The sequence below is a fragment of the Adiantum capillus-veneris genome, chromosome 7, assembly GCF_014529385.1.
Source record: "Adiantum capillus-veneris isolate H3 chromosome 7, ASM1452938v2, whole genome shotgun sequence".
NCBI classification, from domain to species: domain Eukaryota; kingdom Viridiplantae; phylum Streptophyta; class Polypodiopsida; order Polypodiales; family Pteridaceae; genus Adiantum; species Adiantum capillus-veneris.
The window spans coordinates 158,526,011-158,549,224 of record NC_140937.1 but is presented as its reverse complement, the minus strand read 5'-3'; the positions used below and the strand labels follow the sequence as shown (position 1 = coordinate 158,549,224).

General features: G+C 44.8%; 1 protein-coding gene across 11 annotated transcripts in view; it reads left to right on the top strand.

Annotated features, from left to right (window-relative positions):
* The window catches only part of LOC147454918 (tRNA-specific adenosine deaminase TAD2-like), a 78,523-nt gene that overhangs the window by 39,942 nt on the left and 15,367 nt on the right, over positions 1–23,214 (top strand). For 4 of the 11 annotated variants that reach the window (XM_086516735.1, XM_086516734.1, XM_086516733.1 and 1 more), the window contains exons 3-8: positions 7,918–7,981; positions 8,130–8,224; positions 8,732–8,798; positions 8,885–9,044; positions 9,120–9,219; positions 9,576–9,682. In XM_086516735.1, coding sequence (XP_086372861.1) covers positions 7,918–7,981; positions 8,130–8,224; positions 8,732–8,798; positions 8,885–9,044; positions 9,120–9,219; positions 9,576–9,682 — 593 coding nt within the window. Of the gene's footprint in view, positions 1–7,917; positions 7,982–8,129; positions 8,225–8,731; positions 8,799–8,884; positions 9,045–9,119; positions 9,220–9,357; positions 9,440–9,575; positions 9,683–23,214 lie in introns of all 11 variants that reach the window. The other 7 variants (XM_086516741.1, XM_086516740.1, XM_086516742.1 and 4 more) reach the window with 3 other exon arrangements.

Here is a 23,214-nt window from a genome sequence, read left to right as displayed (position 1 = left end):
AGTCAGCACCACTCATCACCACTGCAAATCAAAGGTTTTGTTGATGCCGACTGGGCCGGCCAAGACCCGAATATGCATAGCATCTCTGGGCATGTATTTCTTCTTGCAGGTGGTGCTATTTCTTGGGGAAGCAAGCGCCAAACTTCACTTGCTCTATCATCTACCGAGGTAGAGTATATAGTGGCATCCCTCACTGCTCGTGAAGCATTATGGCTTCACCAACTCCTAGACGAATTGCCGATTCCATGTGCCACTCCACCAATCATTCTACATTGCGACAATTAGTCAGCAATTGCAATGGCAAAGAGTCCTCAGCTTATCGAGCGCACAAAGCACATCAAGCTCGTGTATCACTTCATCAAGGAGCTAGCAGAAGACAACTTCATCCACCTCAAATACATCTCTACCACAGAGAATGTCGCCGATTTCGTTACCAAAGCAGTTCCTCTTGAGAAACACATTCTTTGCTCAACAAGAGCCGGTTGATCCGTTGGGGCTGATCCGGAGGGTTGAATAGAATGATGATTGGATGCCTTGAGGGCTGAGGAAGAAGAGGAAATAGTGATGGGAGTGATGGTGTTTCTACAAGTAGTAGAAGTAGGCGGGGTTGAGAAGGCGGATGATACGACAATAGGTGTGTGTGCCATGCTTAGAAGCGAGGAAGGAGAAGCTGAGGGGATGAAATGAGGGCTGTTTGGGGACGTTTTTGAATGAGGTAAGGGGCTGATTATGCTTGGAGCAGGAGATGGTGCAATGGAGCTTGAGAAGTGGAGCTCATGAGGAGAGGAATGGCATGATACAGAGGGCTCAAATGGTGTGTCTGTGGCCTTCTTGTAATGTGTTTGAGAGCTTTAGAGTGTGTGGCCATGCCATCAAGTGGCGCAAGTTGACTAGGTGCAGAACGATGGGAAACTAGTGCTAAGGGTAGCGCTAGAATACTTGTAGAGAGAGGTTGCGCCAGCTTATTAGTTTTGGCAGTTTTCGTTTTTAAGCTTGTGGGCTTTTGATTTTGAATTAAAGTGCTTAAGTGGTCGTTCACACTATGGTTCAGTGAGTTGTTAAATGTAGTAGCCGTAGGGTACTTACCGCATAGTGTATCTGGGGTAGGCAGAAGGGGCTGAGTGGTTGATGAGGGCGGAGCATCACCGGGATGATTAAAGAGAAGAAATTCACAGAATACCACTGACCTTGAGAACAAAAACTTATTGGTTTTCGAATTGTAAAGGCGATATGCCTTAACGCCATGAGTGTCGCCGTATCCGTAGAAGATAGTGTGGATGCTCTTAGGAGAAAATTTGGGTTGAGGACTAGTGAGCAAAGGATATGCCGGGGAACCAAAGATCTTGAGATGGGTTATGTTGGGCGGGTGGTTGAACCATAGCTGGTAAGCAGTTTTGTGTGGATTGACGGATGAGAGGACTCGATTCTTAATGTAGGTGGCGGTAGCTATGGCTTCTTCCCAGAATGTAATAGGAAGTCGAGCGAGGGCTAGCATTGAGCGAGCAGCTTTGACTAAAGTGCGATTCTTGCGCTCGGCGACCCTATTTTGCTGAGGGTGATCCGGAATTGTAAATTCCCGTCGAATACCATTTGATACACAATATTGTTGAAATTCATTGCTTCTGTATTCCCCACCATTGTCTGTCCTCAGTGCCTTGTTTTTGCGATCCAGTTGTGTTTCCACGACAGCTTTGAAAGCCTGAAATTTGATAAATGTTGCAGCTTTATCTACCAAAAAATAGACATGAGTGTACCTTGTATAGTCGTCGATGAAGATTAGGAAGTATTTGTTGCCAGTGAGTAATTGTGTCTGCATTGGGCCGCACAAATCCGAGTGGATAAGCTCAAGAGGTTGAGCTGTATGGGATTTTGACCTTGGAAACTTGAAATGCTTAGCTTTGCCCAATACGCATGCTTCACAAAATGTAATTGGTGTCATTGTGGATGGCAAACCTACCACTAGCTCCTTCTGCTGCATATCTTTGAGCACTTGTTGTGAGACATGACCTAGCCTGTAGTGCCAAGTAAGTGTCTCCTCTTGCTTAGGAGAATTGATGACTGTTGAAAGTGCTTTGGCTTGGACTTTGCTAGAGCCAAGCGTCCTTGCTTGGGGCAGGATATAGAGAAAGGCTTGTAATTTGTGTCAATTGTATGCAGGATGCACTTATCGTGCGTGAAAGAAACTGTAATGCCTTTTGAGGTGAGTTCTCCTACTGAGATGAGATTCTGCTTTAGACCAGGTACAAAGTATACCTTGTCTAAGTGAAGTATAGTGCCATTTGGTAGGGTAATGGCAACAGTGCCATACTCTTTACCATGTTGAATGTTGCTATCCCCCATGAGGACTTCAAGTGGGTGTTGAAGAGGAGTGTATTGTGCAAGCCAATCAAAATGATATGTCATGTGATGTGTAGCTCTATTGTCTAGATACTAGATAGAAGAGTTGTGATGTGGTTTAGAGGAGCTGAAGCTTGCAGCAGAAAGTTGTATAGAAGTAGGGTGTATATCACTGGTGAAATGAGCATGAGCTTTGTGATGATAGCCTCCATTTGCTTTATGTCCGTTGAATCCTCCATAATTACCAACATGATGCTTGGTTTTGGATGTGCAGTCCTTTTACATGGATGGCTAGATGAAGTCATTTATATGGCTCAACCGCCCTACTTCTACTGTGATGATCCTAGTATCTATGTATGCAAGCTACATAAGCCTATATACGGTCTCAAGCAGTTTGCACGATAATGGTTAAAGCGCTTGCATGCTTTTCTTATCGAATGGGGATGGGTTCAATGCACTTCTGACCCAAACTTATTCTATCATACTCTCTTTCATGGATGGGCAATCATGGGTGTCTATGTCGTTGATATTCCTATCATTGCTAGTGATGAGACATATGTCTCACATGTTGTGGAGATGTTCAAGGAGGAATTCCTAGTCCATGACAACGGCCCTATGACCTACTTCTTGGGCATAGAGGTCAACAAGGATCCAAATGGCAGATTCATCAAGCTTTCACAGCGGAAATACATTGAAGACATATTGGGTGAGTATGATCTTCTCTCTTCTAGTGCACAACTCTCTACACCACTACTTGTCAAGCATAAATTATTCACTTCTCTGCCACCATCTTATGATGATACTTATTCTATGTCAAGCTTTCCCTACGCTCGCTTAATCGGCCAGCAAAGGTACCTCATATCATGCACAAGACTTGACATTAGGTTTACAAGTCATGTATTGTCTCGTTATATGAAGGCATCTCACAAATGCCATGGTCTCGTTGCCAAGAGATCATTGCGCTACTTACACCACACTCACCATCATTCTCTCACCTATTATAGTCAGCACCACTCATCACCACTGCAAATCAAAGGTTTTGTTGATGCCGACTGGGCCGGCCAAGACCCGAATATGCATAGCATCTCTGGGCATGTATTTCTTCTTGTAGGTGGTGCTATTTCCTTGCAAAGCAAGCGCCAGACTTCACTTGCTCTATCATCTACCGAGGCAGAGTATATAGGAGTCTCCCTCGCTGCTCGTGAAGCATTGTGGCTTCACCAACTCCTAGAAGAACTGCCGATTCCATGTGCCACTCTGCCAATCATTCTACATTGGGACAATCAATGAGCAATTGCAATGGCGAAGAGTCCTCAGCTTACCAAGCCCACAAAGCACATGAAGCTCGCGTATCACTTCATCAAGGAGCTAGTAGAAGACAACCTCATCCACCTCAAATACATCTCTACCACAGAGAATGTCGCCGATTTCCTTACCAAAGCAGTTCCTCATTCCTTTCTCAACAAGAGCCGGTTTGGAAGCTCCCTAGCTTCATCTTCAACAACATTCATTGTATTTCAGCATAGTTTTATTTTGTACTCGCATTTGAGGGGGTATCTCCTCACAAATGCTCTATGCTTTCTGTTATGGTTTCAGTGTGAGGGGGGATGTGGAAAGTGCAATGCACTTTACACCTGAGCGGAGTTCAAACCTCACCACATACACCTTATCCCTACAACATCTAGATTGCTTATCCAAGCCTATAAAAGGAACTCCTCTCTGTATTGTTCTAGAGCAGTTGTTTGTATGCAATTCAAATTTGAATTTCCCCCTCTACTTGGTGTCAAATCTCCCTTCCCTTCTCTCTCACACCTCTCTCTCTTCTCTACCTCCATCTCTCTGTCTCTTCTCTCCTTCTCTACTCTCTCACTCTATCTTCTATATATCACTCAAGTTCAGGCAGGGAGACCATGGCAGCCTTCATATGTCGAGATAATACATGACCTGTAAAGCTAATATCAAGTCTTGTGCATGATATGAGGTACCTTTGCTGGCCAATTAAGCGAGCGTAGGGAAAGCTTGACATAGAATAAGTATCAGCATTAGATGGTGGCAGAGAAGTGAATAATTTATGCTCGACAAGTAGTGGTGTAGAGAGTTGTGCACTAGAAGAGAGAAGACCATACTCACCCAATATGTCTTCAATGTATTTCCGCTGTGAAAGCTTGATGAATCTGCCATTTGGATCCCTGTTGACCTCTATGCCCAAGAAGTAGGTCATAGGGCCGTTGTCATGGACTGGGAATTCCTCCTTGAACATTTCCACAACATGTGAGACATATGTCTCATCACTAGCAATGATAGGAATATCATCGACATAGACACTGATGATTGCCCATCCATGAAAAAGAGTATGATAGAATAAGTTTGGGTCAGAAGTGCATTGAACCTATCCCCATTTGATAAGAAAAGCATGCAAGCGCTTGAACCAGTGTCGTGCAGACTGCTTGAGACCGTATATAGGCTTATGTAGCTTGCATACATAGATAGTGGGATCATCACAATAGAAGTACGGCGGTTGAACCATATAAATGACTTCATCTAGCCATCCGTGTAAAAAGGCAGTGCGAATGTCAATGTGATGAAGAGGAATGTCAAAGAAAGCGGCTAATGCAACACGTATGCGAAATGATGTGATACCCATGACGTGAGAGTAAGTATCAGTGAAATCTGTACCATGTTGTTGAGTATAGCCCTTCGCGACAAGCCTGGCTTTGTAGGGTTCGACAGAACCGTTGGGGCGATGCTTCTTCTTGAGAATCCATCGGCAACCAATGACATTGGCGTCATCGGGGCTTGGCGTGATAGTCCAAGTTTGAGCTTCTTCATGTGGTTGAAGCTCTTCCTTCATGGCTTCAATCCATTGTTCGCCCTCGGGAGAGGCAATGGCGTCTTCGATTGAGAGCATGTTCTCCTCGAGCGGGTCGGGGATGTTGATGGAGAGGTCTTCTTCTTCTTGAATCGAGAACGAGGCAAAGGAAGTTGCTTCGTAGATGGCTTCAAGAGAGCAGTGTCGAGGGCAAAGGGGAGGTGAGATCCTTCATCATCCATTGAGGCTGATCCGGAGGGTTGAATAGAATGATGATTGGATGCCTTGAGGGCTGAGGAAGAAGAGGAAATGGTGATGGGAGTGATGGTCTTTCTACGAGTAGTAGAAGTAGGCGGGGTTGAGTATGATGATGAGACTACAATAGGGGTGTGTGCCATGTCTAGAGGCGATGAAGGAGAAGTTGAGGGGTTGAAATGAGGGCTGTTTTGGGTCGTTTTTGAATGAGGTAGGGGCTGAAATGGTTTGTTGCGACTGGGTGAGCTAAAGAGGGCTTCAGTTGGTGCTCGTGTAGGATGAAAGTAGCACTTTTATCTGCCAAGAAATAGACATAAGTGTACCTTGAATAGTCGTCGATGAAGATTAGGAAGTATTTGTTGCCGGTGAGTGATTGTGTCTGCATTGGGCCGCACAAATCCGAGTGGATAAGCTGAAGAGGTTGAGCTGTATGGGATTTTGACCTTGGGAACTTGAAATTTTTAGCTTTGCTCAATACGCATGCTTCACGAAATGTAATTGGTGTAATTGTGGTTGGCAAACCTACCACTAGCTCCTTCTCTTGCATATCTTTGAGCACTTGTTGCGAGACATGACCTAGCCTGTAGTGCCAAGTAAGTGTCTCCTTCTGCTGCATATCTTTGAGCACTTGTTGCGAGACATGACTTAGCCTGTAGTGCCAAGTAAGTGCTTAGGAGAATTGATGACTGTTGAAAGTGCTTTGGCTTGGACTTTGCTAGAGCCGAGAGGATACAAGCGTCCTTCCTTGGGGCAAGATATAGAGAAAGGCTTGTGATTTGTATCAATAGTATGTAGGATGCACTTATCATGCGTGAAAGAAACTGTAATGCCCTTGGAGGTGAGCTCTCCTACTGAGATGAGATTCTGCTTTAGACCAGGTACATAGTATACCTTGTCTAAGTGAGCTGTAGTGCCATTTGGTAGGGTAATGGCAACAGTGCCATATCCTTGAGCATGTTGAATGTTGCTATCCCCCATGAGGACTTCAAGTGGGTGTTGTAGAGGAGTGTAGTGTGCAAGCCAATTAAAATGATATGTCATGTGATGTGTAGCTCCAGTGTCTAGATACCAGATAGAAGAGTTGTGATGTGGCTTAGAGGAGCTGAAGCTTGCAGCAAAAAGTTGTATAGAAGTAGGGTGTGTATCACCATCATAGCTCGAAACATTAGTGAAATGAGCATGAGCTTTGTGATGATAGCTTCCATTTGCTTTATGTCCGTTGAATCCTCCATGATTACCACCATGATGCTTGGTTTTGGATCTGCAGTCCTTTGCAATGTGTCCGAACTTCTTGCAGTTGTGGCATTGAACTTGACCATAAGGCGCATTTCTAGGGCGGTTAGAACCACCTTTATGCAGTTGCCTTGAATTGTTGTAATGGTGGTTAGGACCACCTTTTCTGAAATTGATATGAGTGGCTAGAGCCATTGGAGTAGAGCCATTAGACTGGTCTCTCAAAGCTTCTTCCTGATGGATTTTGGATACAAGGCCTTGCAATTGCATCTGGGACAGGGCTTGAGTAGTAACAAAGGCTCTCCAGCTTGCAGGTAAAGCCGCCAATAGAAGCATACATTGAAATTTCTCTGAAATCTCCATTCTAGAGATGAGAACTTCATCTAATAGTGGCTACCAATTGTCAAGAAACTTGACTGCAGATTGGCCTTCTTGCATAGTATTGTTCACAAGCCTCTTGATCAGGGAGACTTGGTAAACAAGATCAGTGTGCTCATAACTGTTGTTGAAGAACTCCGAAATAGCCTTAGAGGTGGATAGAGTCCGCACCATTTGGACTTGCCTATCCTCAAATGGAGTATAATCTCCATTTGAGCCGTAATGTCCCTTGAATCCCATGCCGAGTGTAGCTCCGTGTCGGAGGCGTAGTCGTCTTCACTTGGGTCTTATTTCATCTCCAGAAACAATCTTCCAGAGGCCAAGTTGCTTCAAATATAGCTCCATTCTCAGCTTCCACACATTGTAATTGTTCCCATTGAGCTTGTCAATGGTGCAATACCTTGACTTGGTGTTTGCAACCATAGGTGACGAGGCGCTAGTCATGCTAGCCGAGTAAACCTTGGAAGTGAGAGATGGGCGTAAAATAGGCCGTTGCTTTGAGAGAAGGCTCGTAGAGTACTTATGAGCTCAAGTTCTAAAGCTCTGATACCATGTGAACTTGAGTGATATATAGAAGATAGAGTGAGAGAGTAAAGAAGGAGAGAATAGACAGAGAGATGGAGGTAGAGAAGAGAGAGAGGTGTGAGAAAGAAGGGAAGGGGGAATTGACACCAAGTAGAGGGGGAAATTCGAATTTGAATTGCATACAACAACTGCTGTGGAACAATACAGAGAGGAGTTTCTTTTATAGGGTTGGATAAGCAATCTAGCTGTTTTAGGGATAAGGTATATGTGGTGAGGTTTGAACTCCGTTTAGGTGTAAAGTGCATTGCACTAGAGAGAGAGAGAGAGAGAGAGAGAGAGAGAGAGAGAGAGAGAGAGAGAGAGTTTGCACTCTATCACAGGAACATGAGTGAAGTTGAAGACAAAGAGAAGCAGGTGGCCTTGATGAGGCTTGCCCTTGAGCAGGTACCCTTTTGCTCCCCACCAATGTATGTGTGATCGCCTCAGCGTGGATGTTGAATATGTTTGATTTGCTGTGATAAATTGCTTTATTGATCATTTAGTTCCTTCAGTTCTTTTAAACGCTGCTCATGATTTCTTTTTTGATGTCAAGGCTGTGGAGGCATTGCAGCGAATGGAAGTCCCGATTGGGTATGAGTTCTTATGTCTTCTGGAACTTCTGCTCCAATTGCATGCATTGTTATTCAAGTATGTTGGTTGTGCTTTGAGCATAGTTTGTCCTAGACTCCTACTGTTAAGAGAGTTAAGCCTCTTGAAAATTATGGCCTCATTAGCGGAGGTCTTCCAATGCAAAACACATCAATAGGCATGCAAACCAGAAAATCTATAATGTTTGCTGCAATTGTATTCCATGCATGCAATTTCACCACCTCATCTAAGGCCTGTGTTCTTTGCGAATTGCACATTACAAAACCGTCAATCTAAGGCCTATGCTCTTCGCGAATCGCACATTACAAAACTTTAATTCTTCTATCTTAAGACTAGTTGCTTGATCACACAGGTAAGCTTGTAACATTACAGAATCAACAAGAATACTCCACATCTGTAAAAATCTTCTTAGAACCTTGGTTTCTTGGTTTCATGCAAAATTTACATGTTTGGTCAACATTTTTGTGATTCTGTAGTAATTGGTTATATTAACATCATGCTTTGGATTAAGGTGAATTTATATAGTTGAATGCTTCCTGTTCACAGCTGCGTGATTGTGAAGGATGGAAAAGTTATAGCTTCGGGAAGCAACAAAACAAATGCATCTGGAAATGTAGTTCTATTTGAGCATGCGAAGCAAAAATAGACACGGGTAGCCTTGAATGCTTATTGTTTTACTTTGCTTTTTGTAAGCTGTAGGCTACACGGCATGCAGAGATGGAAGCCATAGACAAACTCTTGTTTCAATGGCAGCAAGCAGGCCTCACTCAGAAGCAAGTGGCAGACAATTTTTGTAGTTGTGAGCTGTTTGTCACATGTGAGCCCTGCATCATGTGTGCTGCAGCTCTCTCTATTTTAGGTTCGTTTTTGTGGAGACAGCATTGGAGTGTGCTTGATTAGGAAGTTTGACTTCTCATGTGTCATTTGTTGGCAGGAATCAAAAAAGTTTTCTATGGTTGTGGGAATGATAGGTTTGGAGGTTGTGGATCTGTTCTTCCCATACATTCTGTAGGGTGTGGGCCTTGTGGTGACAGGTGAATCGAAAACTTATACTCGTAATTTTATGCACAACCTTTTCTGTATGATCATGCTAACTGCAAGATTTTAGCACTCTATAAGAAAAGAAGGTTCTCCAATTATACTTGAATGCTGTTGGTAGTGTCTTTGATCAGGACAAGGATTATAATGATGGTAGCAATGGTGTTGATGATTATGTTGTGAATGAAGATGGCACAAGCTTGACTGATCATTTAGGTAGTTACTGTGTTGCCATATGTTTTTGAACAGCTGGAAGTAGAATGATCATAGAGGGCTTGCATTATACATTATTTGCTAGTTAATGCGATATGTTTATGCATGAATTTTGGAGTGTGGTGTTTTTTTGTTGTAGTTTATTACCTGATTACAAAACCCAGAGTATACAATGTGCTGGAGGAATTTTGGCAGACGAGGCAGTTGCTCTTCTACGTGGCTTTTATGAGCATGGAAATCCAAATGGTGAGTTTTTTTTTTGGTCAACGTGTGTGTGCATGTAGAATGGAACTCTCTCGACTTACATCAGTTTCTTGTATGTTTTTTGGTCTGCCCCAAAGGGGTAAGGCCTTAGTCCCCTTTTTGCTAATGAAAAAAGGGAGGTTATTTTAAAACTAGATTTTGTAGACTGATTAATTTTTGATTGGCGCATGAATTTAGTGGACATTTATTTTCTTTGTCGGATGGGTTCGTGAATGAGATCTTCAAGATATACATCAAGAGATGCACCCCGCCATATCTTGAAGATATGAGGTGTTGACATGGGCAAATCTCATGCAAGTTTGGCAGAGGCAATCAGGGCATCAAATGAGGAGTTACCGGGTGCAGACAGCAAGGAGGTGGAGAAAGGTGAGGTCGATGATGATAGGGCGACAACGTTGGTCTCGCTGCAATGCAGAGCACGGACAGGTAACGAGCAGGGAAGGCGGCCTGTGAGCAGTTGGCTTTGTGGAGTGACAAAGGGGCGATAATGAGGAGCATGAAGGGCGTGAATAGGCGCTGATGTGAAGCCGGCGGGGCGATATTTGCAGTAGAGCAACAATAGGAAGGGGGGGGGGGGGGGTGCGTTGGACGCAGAATTGGTAGCTCTCTTGAGGGCAGAGCTACTGGATGGATGCACGAGGGGTTGAGAGCAGCGATGACACTGTAGGGCACAGGTAAGTGGGAGGGCGCAGTGGAGGAAGCAATGTCGGCCGCAATGCAAGGTGAGGTTGAGCAGCAATGGGGGCGCCTGATCTAGCCCAAGTGGTTGTTGAGAGAAGATGGGGTTGCAAGCAACGACAACATAGCAGGGTTGAGAGCTTGACGATGGTGGACAAACGTAGGGGAGAGGAGAGAGCAGGCGAGAGCATTTGAAGAGAGAGAGAGGGAAGGCATGGCACGTGGGAGAGAGAGATGGTCCGATTCAAAGCAATGAAACTCTTACTGGCTCGTGCAAAATAAAATTGTTATCCCCTAAGATTCCCTTCTTAGCACTAAGACCTACTGCAACAGCCCCTGACAAGCAACCTCAGAGTGAATTTCTTGGCCCTCATAGGTTCTCGTGCCTCAATAGAGTTTGCGTGAAACCCCGGTCCTCACAGGTTTACGAATCACTTGCACCTTGTGCTGCCTCCCTCCCCAATTACTTGCGCCTCACCATCAGCCGTGATTGCTGCTACTAACTCTGCCCCAATCGCAGCCTGCACTCAACAGTTCGCAGGTGTAGAGATTGCAAAACCATGCGCAAGCCTCTGGGGAATGCACCCCTTCCTCCGGCTCAGAGAGAGAGAGAGAGAGAGAGAGAGAGAGAGAGAGAGAGAGAGAGAGAGAGAGAGAGAGAGAGAGACAAAACAACAAAATAGTGCAGACTGGGGAGCGCATGGGGGGCTGCGAAAAAGGAGGAGAAGAGAGATGGAGACACGTGCATTCTGCTGGTTGGTGTATGAGAGATTTGATTTGGTATTAACGTCCGCGGGGGGCCAGAAATGACCCATGGGACCTCAAAGTGATACATAGTCTCCCCTCACGAGGGTGTAGAGAGAGAGAGAGAGAGAGAGAGAGAGAGAGAGAGAGAGAGAGAGAGAGAGAGAGAGAGAGAGAGAGAGAGAGAGAGAGAGAGAGAGAGAGAGAGAGAGAGAGATGAAATGAAATGAAATGTTATATTAACGTCTTCAAAAGGCCAAAGTGACCTATGAGACTAGAAAGTTACAATGCGGTGTATCTCATACAAAGTCAGATTAACAAAATAAATTAAACTAGGATACCAAATATAAATACTGCGGGATCCTAAACTAAGCAGTACAATGTGAAGACAATATGGGAGGGGAGTAGAGATCCATCTTCATAGAGATCAATCTTCATCTGCACTCTGGACGACGAAAGAGTATGGCTCGAATCCTTTGCTGTAGCCTCCTTCGAAACTGTGTAGCTCCTCTTCTCCATCGGGGTCGTCTAGATCTCCCTAGCTCCAATGCTCGGTCTATGAGAATGCGAGTAGTGCGGGTAGGCCTCTTCACTGTTGGCTGCTCCTTTGTCTGTTCTTCTGGGTGTACAATATCTAGTGTAAAGAAATCTGTGATCTGTCTCTAGGGTTGTCTCTCTTCAGCTCTCCTCAGTAAAGTTTCTCTATGCCTGTGTAACTCAAGTAGATATAGCCCAAGACATCTTTGATCCTCATAACTCATGACCCTAGATAGAGGCCCAAAACCTTCTTTGAATAGACAATGAAAACGGCCTCGTGTCTCATAGTACACTGTGCAATGACATATGTAATGTACTTCTGTCTCTGGCTCTAGATGGCATAAGCGGCATATCCTGCTATCAGCTGGTGTCCCTCTGAATCTACCAGTCTCAATCTCGAGCTGATGTGAGGACGTGCGTATCTGGCCAATGGCACAACGCAAACCATGAGAAAGATGCGTGTCCATATAGCTAGGTCGAATCACAAACCCATCCCCCGTGAGGTGGAGAAGATGCTCTCTATAGAAAGCCATCTTTGTGCCCAACTCCTGTAACGGCTCTATCCATGTCCTCCTCGTGTCCAGTTGGATCAGATCCTGACGAATGAGTTTATTAATCTCTACCCGTGTCAGGGACCTCAAGGGTGCCTGTAGAGAGTATTGAAAAGGAGGCAACCTATCCATGGTGAAACCATGTGTTTGAAACCATGATGCCATCTGTGCAAACCAGCATGATGTATCCCCATTAAGAGCTAATTGTCTGGAGGACTCTAGAGCCACCCTGGCATATTTGTCTCTGGTAGTATCCCACAGACTGTGTACAAAGGAGATTGATCTGGTAAGCGCCTCAATTTCCATAGGGGAGGCAGCTAATTCCGCTCGAATGATATCATGCGGTACGGAAGCCTTGGCTCTAATCAGTCGAGAGATCATAGATACCATGGGCTTCTCCATACGCCTCCAACCATCCTGGCCTATAGAAGGTCCCCAAACCTGCACCCCATAGAGAGAGAGAGAGAGAGAGAGAGAGAGAGATGAAATGAAATGAAATGTAATATTAACCAGAGTTACCGGGGAACGCCCCCTAGCCCCCGTTCCGGCGTTCCGGGGGGCAGTTCCCTTCCCGAACGTTCCGAAACGTCCCGGAACGTCTGACGTTCCAGGTGGCCAGTGCAAACCGGAATGGCCGTTCCGGAACGTTCCGGAATGCCCCCGGAATGCCCCTGGAACGGCCAACGGCTACAAACAAATTTGGCAAAAATTGGAAAAATTGAAGTAAATGCTTGGGCTTCTTTTTGAAGTGTGCAAGGCCTCAAGGACTCATAAAATGCACCCCCCTCCCCCTTTCTCTCCACAAGCTAATCCTCAAGGGTCAAGCTCTCTCCCTCTCACACTCTCAAGATCTCTCCCTCTCAAGACTCACTCTCTCAAGGCTCAAGGCTTCAAGCCTTCAAGCTCTCTTCCTCTCCCTCCCACTCTCTCAAATCTCTCCCTCTCCCTCTCACTCTCTCGAGTCTCTCCCTCTCACTCTCTCAAGCTCTCTCTCTCTCTCTCTCTCATCTTCATCTAGTCATAGCAAGGTTGAATGGTCTTCAAAACGAGTTTTTTGTGAGTATTAGAGTCAAAGCACTCTAATACTCCTTGTATTTAAACACAAGGAGCTAAAAAATGCACTATTTGGGTGTTTTTTAACCTCCCGTTCCGCGCCGTTCCCGTTTCGGACCCCTAGGCGTTCCCCCGTTATGCGGGGATCCCGTCGCCGTTCTCGTTCCGCGTTCCGGGTAACTATGATATTAACGTCTTCAAAAGGCCAAAATGACCTATGAGACCAAAAGGTTACATGTGGTGAATCTAATACCAGGTCTAGGTACAAAAAGTACAAAGAACTGAAAAGAAAATAGTGGGTAGGGGTGGGGTGAAAGCTGATACAAAGGGAATACAAAGGGTGAGCTGATACAATGGACCTCTCTGCTAGTAAAGACATCAGTATGCTAGTAAAGGGCATACTGATCGAACGAGCGACTGAGTTGGGAGATCCAGACGCCCACAACTGCGGAGGACTACACAACATCGACAGAGGCTGCATCAGAGGATCCAGGTCACTTTGGCTCGACTTGCACAACGCCCGGTCAGACTACTGACCATGGAGGAGATTGATGAGATCCGCCAGCGACCGATGCTGGATCTCCTATGATCTACCTATCCCAGCTAGCTGTTTTAGCTCCTTAGTCCACACCCAACAATCTAGGATTCCATAATATTTTATTTTGTCATTTTGTCATCTTGTTACTCTGACTTTGTATCAGATCCACCACATTGTAACTCTCTAGTCTCATAGGTCACTTTGGCCTTTTGAAGACGTTAATATAACATTTCATTTCATCCATCTCTCTCTCTCTCTCTCTCTCTCTCTCTCTCTCTCTCTCTCTCTCCTTGGCCAATTTGCGTCGCCAAAAGCTGAAAAATCGGCGCCGTAAAATCCGCCGCAAACCCGAAAATCCGTACTGTTGCCATGTGGCATTTCTGCCGCCCGAATTAGGGTTTCAGCCACATTTAGGGTTAGGGTTTCCAGAATTAGGGTTTCTGTAGATTAAGGTTTTTGGCAGAAATTAGGGTTTGCAGGTTTTAGGGTTTTTGGCATAAATTAGGGTTTTTGCTCTCGGTAGCCACGTCATCACTTTGTGACATACCCCCCTCTTGAAAGCATTGTAATCGCCCTCGATTACGCCTGCAAAACAGACAGAGGCCATAAACCGTCTTAGCAGACACTGACTGTTAGTACCTACGTACTAGGAACACACATCTAGCACATGTACCAATCGACAATCACATCACACGACATCGTAGGACATCACTAGACATCACAGGACATTACATGACATTCAACATTGATTCGGATCTTAGACCATGATTTATCGGCAATGTAGCTAGCAATCACATCTAGATCCAATCGGGACCTCATCGATGTCCGATTGACTAACCCCTATTGCAACCATGTCTATTCAAGATTAATTAGACCAAAATGCTTCTGTCATTTCGTCTATCAGTTCTTGCACTTAAAAGAAGTCAAGAAGAAATCAGTGTCATAATCAGGAATTTCATTTCATAAAGTCATACAACAGAATATTGCCAGCTTTCAGTATCCTTGAAGCTCAAAGAGACATCAGTGACTCTAGTATCTAAATCAAGGCATGTGTTGACAAAGGAGCGGAGTGACTCCCCTCTTGTGCATCCCACTGCACCAAATCTCCGGCCAAGCTGAATTCTGGGTTCCATTTGGAGTAGACTATGCTAAACCAAAAGCATCGAGGTAAAGTTTCACAATCTGAGGAGTATTTGCTCCTCCTCCATCCACTTCGCATCCAATGCAGGATAGTTCTTGAACTTAACCAAGAACCGCCTTCGGACTTTACCTTTATTCTTCGTATCCTTATGTGCCAAAATCTGTTCAGGAACAAGGACCTCCTCGTTTTCTTCCACTTCGGGTTGCTCATCACATTCCCCATCATCAGGCACATCACCTTTAAAAGGTTTCAAGAGACTCACATGGAATGCATTGTGAATCCTCCAAGTATCTGGCAGTTTCAATCGGAAGGAGATATCATTTATCTTTTCAGTGACCTGGAAAGGTCCGTAGTATCGCATACTAAGCTTTGGAAAAAGCCTCTTCTTTCCCTTTTTCTTTCTCAGGCATGCCTTCTCAAAACGTAAGAGCACCCAATCATCCTCCTTCAATTTCAAGTCGCGACGATGGCGATCCGCTGCCTTTTTCAGTCGTTCTTGAGACTTCTGCAAAGTCTCGCGAACCTTGGCAAAAGCTGTATCTAAGTCTCGTGTATATTCATCCGCTTCAAAAATCTTATCTTTTGTGCTTAGGAAGGGTGGAACCTTTGCAGCACCTTCAACAATCTCAAATGGCGCCTTCCCTGTCGAAGAGTGTATCGTGTTATTGTAGGCAAATTCCACCAAAGGGTAGGTACTTTTCCCATTGAGTCTTTTGATCTGAGATATAAGACTTCAATAAATCTAGAACCACTGAATTTGCAATCTCAGATTGCCCATCAGTCTGCAGGTGAAACGATGACGAGAACTGCAACCACGTGCCAATGTTCTCCCAAATTGCCTTCCAAAACAAACTCGTAAATCTGGGGTCTCTGTCGAAGACAATCGTCTGAGGCATGCCATGTAATCTGAAGATCTGGGCCACAAACAGTCTCGCTAAGTGATCTGGCTTGACAGTTTCTTCACTGGAATGAAATGAGCCTGCTTGCTAAATGTGTCAATAACACTTCAGATACCATCGTGACCACTCTGTGTTCTCGGGAGATAAAAAATGAAATCCATTGCAATACTTTCCAAGGGGTGGGTGGGTATGGGTAAAGGCTTTAGCAATCCCTGTGCTTTATGCTTGTCAAACTTGACCTTCTGGCATACTAAGCAACTGTGCACAAACTCTTCCACATCCTTTTTGAGTCTTAGCCAAAAGAAGTATCTCTCTATCCCTTTCAGAGTGGTAGCAATGCCGCGGTGACCCGTAAAAGGTGGACAGTGGCATTCAATCATAACCTTTTCCCTCAACGGCTGTGTAACGCACAACATGGTTTTTCTCATCAAGTAGCCTTCCCAAATGGAGTATCCTGCTACTGTCTCCCCATCCCGTATCTGTGTGAAAACGTCTGCAAAATCTGTATCTGTGGCATACTAGTCGACCATATCCTCGAAGCTCTTATGATGTATCGCGGAAATAGCCAAAACCAACGGTTTTCGAGACAAAGCATCTGCCACCACATTCTTCTGTCCCTGCACATGGACAATTTGGAAGTGAAACTGTGACAAGATGTTCGCCCACCGCATCTGCTTTTCCGAAAGCTGCTTCTGTGACAAGAAGTAGCTCAAACTCTGATGGTCTGTAAAGACAGTAAAATCCGCTCCGAGTAGGTAATGCCGCCACTGAGTAATAGCATGCATAACCGCCAAAAGCTCTTTCTCATAAATCTGTGCTGTCATCTCCGGCCTTGAGAACAATCGGCTCTCGTAAGCAATGACATGGCCTTCTTGCATGAAGACCGCACCCAGACTATGACCACAAGCATCACAATATACTTCAAATGACTTTTGCAAGTCCGGCAAAGTCAAAACTGGTCCTGTAGTCAATTTCACTTTCAATGTCTAAAAGGCAGTGACCTCTATGGATCCCCACGAGAAAGGGACTCCTTTCTGTGTCAAGATATGCAAAGGGGAAACAACCTCTGCAAACTTTCGAATGAACCTCCTGTAGTACGAACACAGTCCCAAGAAGCTTCTAACTTCATGGACATTCTTCAAATCGGGCCAATCACATACAGTCTCTATCTTGGCCGGATCCATTTGCACTCCTGCAGACAATGTGTCTCAAAAAGTGTATCTCTGGTCGGAAAAATTCACTTTTCTTTGCATTTATCACTAACTCGTGATCTCGTAATGCCTGAAAGACCTGAAGGAGACGATCTCTATGTTTTGCCTCATTCTTGGAGAAAAACAATGATGTCGTCAAAGAAAGTGCCAACAAATGGCCTGTACTCTCGAAAAATCCTGTCCATCATCCGGTTAAATGTCGCAGGAGCATTGGTTAAGCCAAAAGGCATCACCAAAAACTCAAATAACCCAAAAGTCGTTCGAAAAGCTGTCTTGTAGACGTCTCCTGGCGCGATTATGATATGATGATATCCACTCTTCATATTAATCCTGCTAAAGCACGAGGATTCCTGTAATCTATCGAGTATATCATCGATCCTAGGAATCGGAAATCTGTTCTTGATGGTGATTTTGTTGAGAGCTCTATAATCGATGCACATTCTCCAAGATCCGTCTTTCTTCAAAACCAACAACATTGGAGAGCAATACGGTGAAGTACTAGGCTGGACAAGACCCTTTTCCAAGAGGTCTTTCACTTGGTTCATAATCTCTTCATTCTGTGCTCGGCTCACACGGTAAGGTGGCCGGTTCGGTGGTGTGCTTCTAGGTATCAGATCAATGGTATGATCTTCAGGACGAGCAGGTGGTAACTCGCCTTGTAGGCCCTCTGACAAGCAATCGGCGTGAGAGTGGAGAAAATCTTGGCGTTCTTTATCAAGTTTAGACATATTTGTCCTATCCTTATCGCTCAATTCTTTCATAAAGATCGAGTAAACAAACATACCGGATTTCATTAATTTAGAAATGGCCGAAGCCAATTGTCAAGTGCAGCGGAATGAATGTTTGAACTTTGCTCAAGATGAGTGCTCCGAATTGTGCTCAAGGTTCCTTTTGTTCTTATGGCAGGGAGAGTCTTCCGTTCTTAGTTGAGAGTGCAATGATCACAAACAAGTGGATGGACACTGTGCGTGCAAGTGTATGAGACTGAGATATATAGAGAGAAGAGAATACAACACCAGAGACGTTGTAAAACCCTCCTCCGAAGGCCCCACTCTCTATGGCGAGAGTGGTCTACTATTGATTGCACAAATTGGTACAAACTGAATGCATGTGACTGATGCAAGTCTAGGCTATGTCGGCGATGACGACGGGGATGACGACACCGACCTAAGGGCTGAAATTTGCAATCTTTTATCTGCTGTCCAAAAACGCTATGGGCTGAAATCTGCTACAATCCAAAACGCTGGTTTTGGGGCCAATTCTGTAGGTCTTTGTCGCTGAAATTCTGCAGGTCTTAGGGCTGAAAACTGATGGTCTTTTATGGCTGAAAATCATCTGCTGAAAATGTCCAAAGGTTGAAAACTGGGGCTGCTTTTGCTAGGATCAAAAACGCTAGGCATGGGCGTTCGTTTGGCGATGGCAAGGGCTGAAAACGCTGATGTTTGCAGCTTTGCGGGCGATGAAGCTACTGTTGAAAACGCTAGGCCTTATGAAAAACGCCAGGCATGGGGGTTCTTGCGGTGACTACCTGTTGCAAAAACGCTAGATGAGGGAACTCCTGGCGATGATGCTTGATGGAGAAAACGTTGGATGCTGAGTCTTGCTTGGAGGGGAGAACCACCAAGGTCTTGCTTGAGAAGTTGCCTGTTGAGCTTGGCTCCTGTTGCCTCTTCTGCCAATTAGTGCCAGTCTAGGTTTGCTTATATACAATACAAACTTACTCAAACGGCCCTACCTACTTTCCAACAAAAGTCACTTAAAAATAATAAGTGAAAAATGTCAAAAATAGGTAAAATAGGCTAAATGCATTGAAAAATTCCCCTGAAGGATTCTTTTGGATTCTGATGGGAATGCTTATGATCATGCTGTGTGCAACCGGAGGATATGCATCTACACCAAGTGTCTGGACATGCACGGTCTGCGATCAGACTCAAAAAAGTGCCAGATCACTTCTAAATCTAGACTGACTGGACTGAACCCTTGTCGTGCTGTAGCTTGTGCACGGACACATAGGGTTGGATGTGTCACGTGACATCCCCTCCTTTTCAAAGTGAGGTACTGGTACCGAACTGTATGGCGTCGAGGGAGATCGCCAATAGCATCCGGAATTCTGGAAGGGACTCTTTGCCGGCCCACTCTGATGTGTGGGTCGTGCGGTACTTGAAATTCATAAAGGTCTGCAACGCTTGCTTCTTTGGGCCGCGCCGAAAGCGACAAAGTCTTTTGTGGCTCCTTCAATGCTTCAACTTTGTCGAGAGTCATGCTTCTTTCTTCTTCAAGAATCTTCATGGCTGAAAATTCCTGAAACCATTTCCAACACAAAAACATGACCATACCTATTCCATGTAAAGTGAGTGGAAAAAATCGCTCTTTTCTAAAGACTGTGTATGCAATGTAGATGAACATAGAGACAGAGTGACAAACCGTTCATCAAACATATGCAAACAATGAGATCGAATCTTTTCTTTCTGATCTAAATCAATCAGCTTTGGCAATTCACAACGGAAATGCCCATGCTTGGTGCTGATACTTTCATGTGCTTGTTCTACGAATGTGTCATGCCAAGGAAGAGACAGGGAATGTGACTTCCTTGAATGCATACTTTTCAGCTTTTCATGAAAAATTTGCATACATTCGTGCTCATTCATGAGTGAAACGTGCTCAACGTACAATATGCCATGCCTAGGAAAAGGGATCACATAAAGACGCTGACTAAAATACAGGAAACGATCACGAATGAAACACTCGAACAATGCGTGCGTATCAATTATGCGAACACATAATACTTCCTTTGAGGGTTCTTTGGACCTAGGCTCGAGAGCCAAGGTCGGTTCTTCCTGGGGGGGTTCTTTGGACCTAGGCTCGAGAGCCAAGATCGGTTCTTCGTGTTTGATCGAATCTGCAATGAGGGTAGCTTCACTAGAAAAAGTATCCACTAATACATCATCCTTGTGAACAATCACATCATCTTCATGCAACTCATCATGCTTGTGAGAAATCACATGTTGATCATGCAAATCATCATGCTTGTGAGAAATCACATCTTGATCATGCAAATCATCATGCTCATCATTATCATCCATTCATCATGCTTATCATTGTCATTCAAATCATCATGCAAATCCTGTGTGTCATGCTTTGGAGAAGAAGAGACTAAGAGAGTCTCCTTTTCCCGAATCTCTTCAATCTTGTCTTGCATATTAGCAATGAGAGAGGGAGAATGAACAATGTCCTCTCCACGATGACAATGGGAGAATCACTTTTGGCATAGAGAGTGAAAATGTTAGCCTCCCAATCAATGAGAGGGTTAAGATCACGAAACCATCGAATGCCCAAAATCATATCACATCCTGAGAGAGGAGAGACAAAAAATCTTCTATTGAAGGCAGCTTGTTGAATTGTAAACAACACACCAAGACACTCCTGCGTGATAAGAGAGTCCATACCGGGAACAAAGCCAGAGACCTCGAGAGGATATTTCTGACTAATTTCTAGGCGGGCTCTCTCAACAAGAGAGGGACTAATCACATCATGCATACTACCTGGGTCAAACAATATGACAAAACGTTGCCCCGACACATGACCATAACATTTAATGAGAGAATCATCAATGGGAGGGTCAAGAGAAACTTGGGGCACACTCGTGTTATCAGTAATTGCATTGACAGAGAAAGTGGGTTTTGTGGATTCTTTAGATTCATTCGAATCAAGCTTAAGACATGTTCTTTTTATGTGATCCTTAATGTGATAATGAAAACGACGACCTTTCCTAGAATAAGTGCTTTGCTTTTCCGACGTGATGTATCCTCCTAAAATTCCTTGTGCTACCTTTTCATCTGGAGTAAGCTTAGGTTTAGCAATTGTGTTAGCCTTACCCTTAGGTTCATTGGGAGAATTCTTTTCTGAGAGACTGTTGGAAGATTGGTTAGAAGAGTTACCGTTCGTACCAGTCTTACCCTTCTTACCGTTTTGAGGGTTCTGAGAAGTCTGAGAGGTACTTGTGGAAGTCTTGTTCTCCTTAGGCTTTCCCTTGTTGTGCTTCATCTCCTGTGCGAGAGTAATCGCTACCGCCTTGTTGAGATCGATTGGATCGAGCATCTCGACATCGTACTTGATATACTCGTCCAATCCATAAAGGAATGCCTCTTTGCGTTCATCATCCGACTTGCGTAATTGGGTACCTATCTGTAAAACACGATTAGAAAAAGATATAACCGGCATACCATTTTGCTTGAGAGCGCACCAATTGTCCTTCAATCGTACGAGGTACTGAGGTGGCATAAACCGCGCCTTGAGCTTGTCTTGGAAATCAACCCAATTGAAGGAAAGGGGCGTGAGTTCGTCGGCTTCCTCTAGGTGCGCGGCTAACTGTGCCTCTTGCCATGCGTGGTACCAATTGATGGCATCACCGGCAAGGTACATAGCTGCCGTCAAAACCTTGCTATTCCTTGTCTTCTTAGTTGTTGCAAAATAAGCTAAGTAAATTGATGCAATCAAGAATGAATAACCGTAGCATCCATCTTACCATCATACTTACTGAAAGTCAACTTCTCTGTGACTGGGTGGTTGGAATCCGCCTCGTGGCTTGCGCTACTTGAGGAACTCCCACGATCTTTGGCTGGTTCAGACTTCGAGGCAAGTACTTCTCGAACCAATTCTTGAGTACGTAGTTCTCTTTGAGCCTCACACTCGGCCTCACAGACCGCGCGTCTTGCTGCCGCTTCCTCCTTTCTTTGTGCTTTTCTTTCTTTTTGTTCGTCGCGTTCCCGTTCCAAGGCAATGCGAGTCTCTTCTTGTTTGGCCATCATGTCCATCATTGTCTTGACCATTGCCTTCATAGGATTTGGTACACTTTGTGGCGTAGATGGCGAAGGGGGAGGGTCGGAAAAATCTCTTGGTGGGGAAAATTCTTTGTCGCCTCTCTCATACTCATCACCTGTATGCGAAGTATCCATTCTGCTTCCGGTGACGACCATGCACTATGATCTTTGGTTCTTAAGTTCACGAGGAACTTGGGTTCTTGAGGGTCTTGAGGTTCTTGAGGTTCTTGAGGTTTCCTTTCGCTTGCAAACCGTGTTTGAGAAGGATCTTCTCTTCACCCGAGTTCTACTCCTTTCCACGGGCGCACCCCTTGGCGGCTTTGCGCTCACACCAAGGTTGCTTTTTCCCACCTCACGTCGATTGGCCGGCCGCTAAGTGCACGGTCCGCTCTCAATGAGTGAAAAGAGACACAAGGGAGTCTGGACAAGCCCTTCTTTCTTGGGATTCCTATCACTCTTCAAAAAACACGATTAGGAATCGACACGCCCAAGGGAACTTGGGTTCGTGTGACCACAAGAAGCAAAAAATTCTTGTGATTCTTGTGGTTCTTTCCTTGACTGATACAGAACACTGCCAAAGCTCTAATACCAATGTAAGGTGCAGCGGAATGAATGTTTGAACTTTGCTCAAGATGAGTGCTCCGAACTGTGCTCAAGGTTCCTTTTGTTCTTATGGAAGGGAGAGCCTTCCGTCCTTAGTGAGAGAGTGCAATGATCACAAACAAGTGGATGGACACTGTGCGTGCAAGTGTATGAGACTGAGAGATAGAGAGAGAAGAGAATACGACACCAGAGACGTTGTAAAACCTCCGAAGGCCCCACTCTCTATGGCGAGAGTGGTCTACTATTGATTGCACAAATTGGTACAAACTGAATGCATGTGATTGATGCAAGTCTAGGCTATGTCGGCGATGACGACGGGGATGACGACACCGACCTAAGGGCTGAAATCTGCAATCTTTTATCTGCTGTCCAAAAATGCTATGGGCTGAAATCTGCTACAATCCAAAACGCTGGTTTTGGGGCTGATTCTGTAGGTCTTTGTCGCTGAAATTCTGCAGGTCTTAGGGCTGAAAACTGATGGTCTTTTATGGCTGAAAATCATCTGCTGAAAATGTCCAAAGGCTGAAAACTGGGGCTGCTTTTGCTAGGATAAAAAACGCTAGGCATGGGCGTTCTTTTGGCGATGGCAAGGGCTGAAAACGCTGACGTTTGCAGCTTTGCCGACGATGAAGCTACTGTTGAAAACGCTAGGCCTTATGAAAAACGCCAGGCATGGGGGTTCTTGCGGTGACTACTTGTTGCAAAAACGCTAGATGAGGGAACTCCTGGAGATGATGCT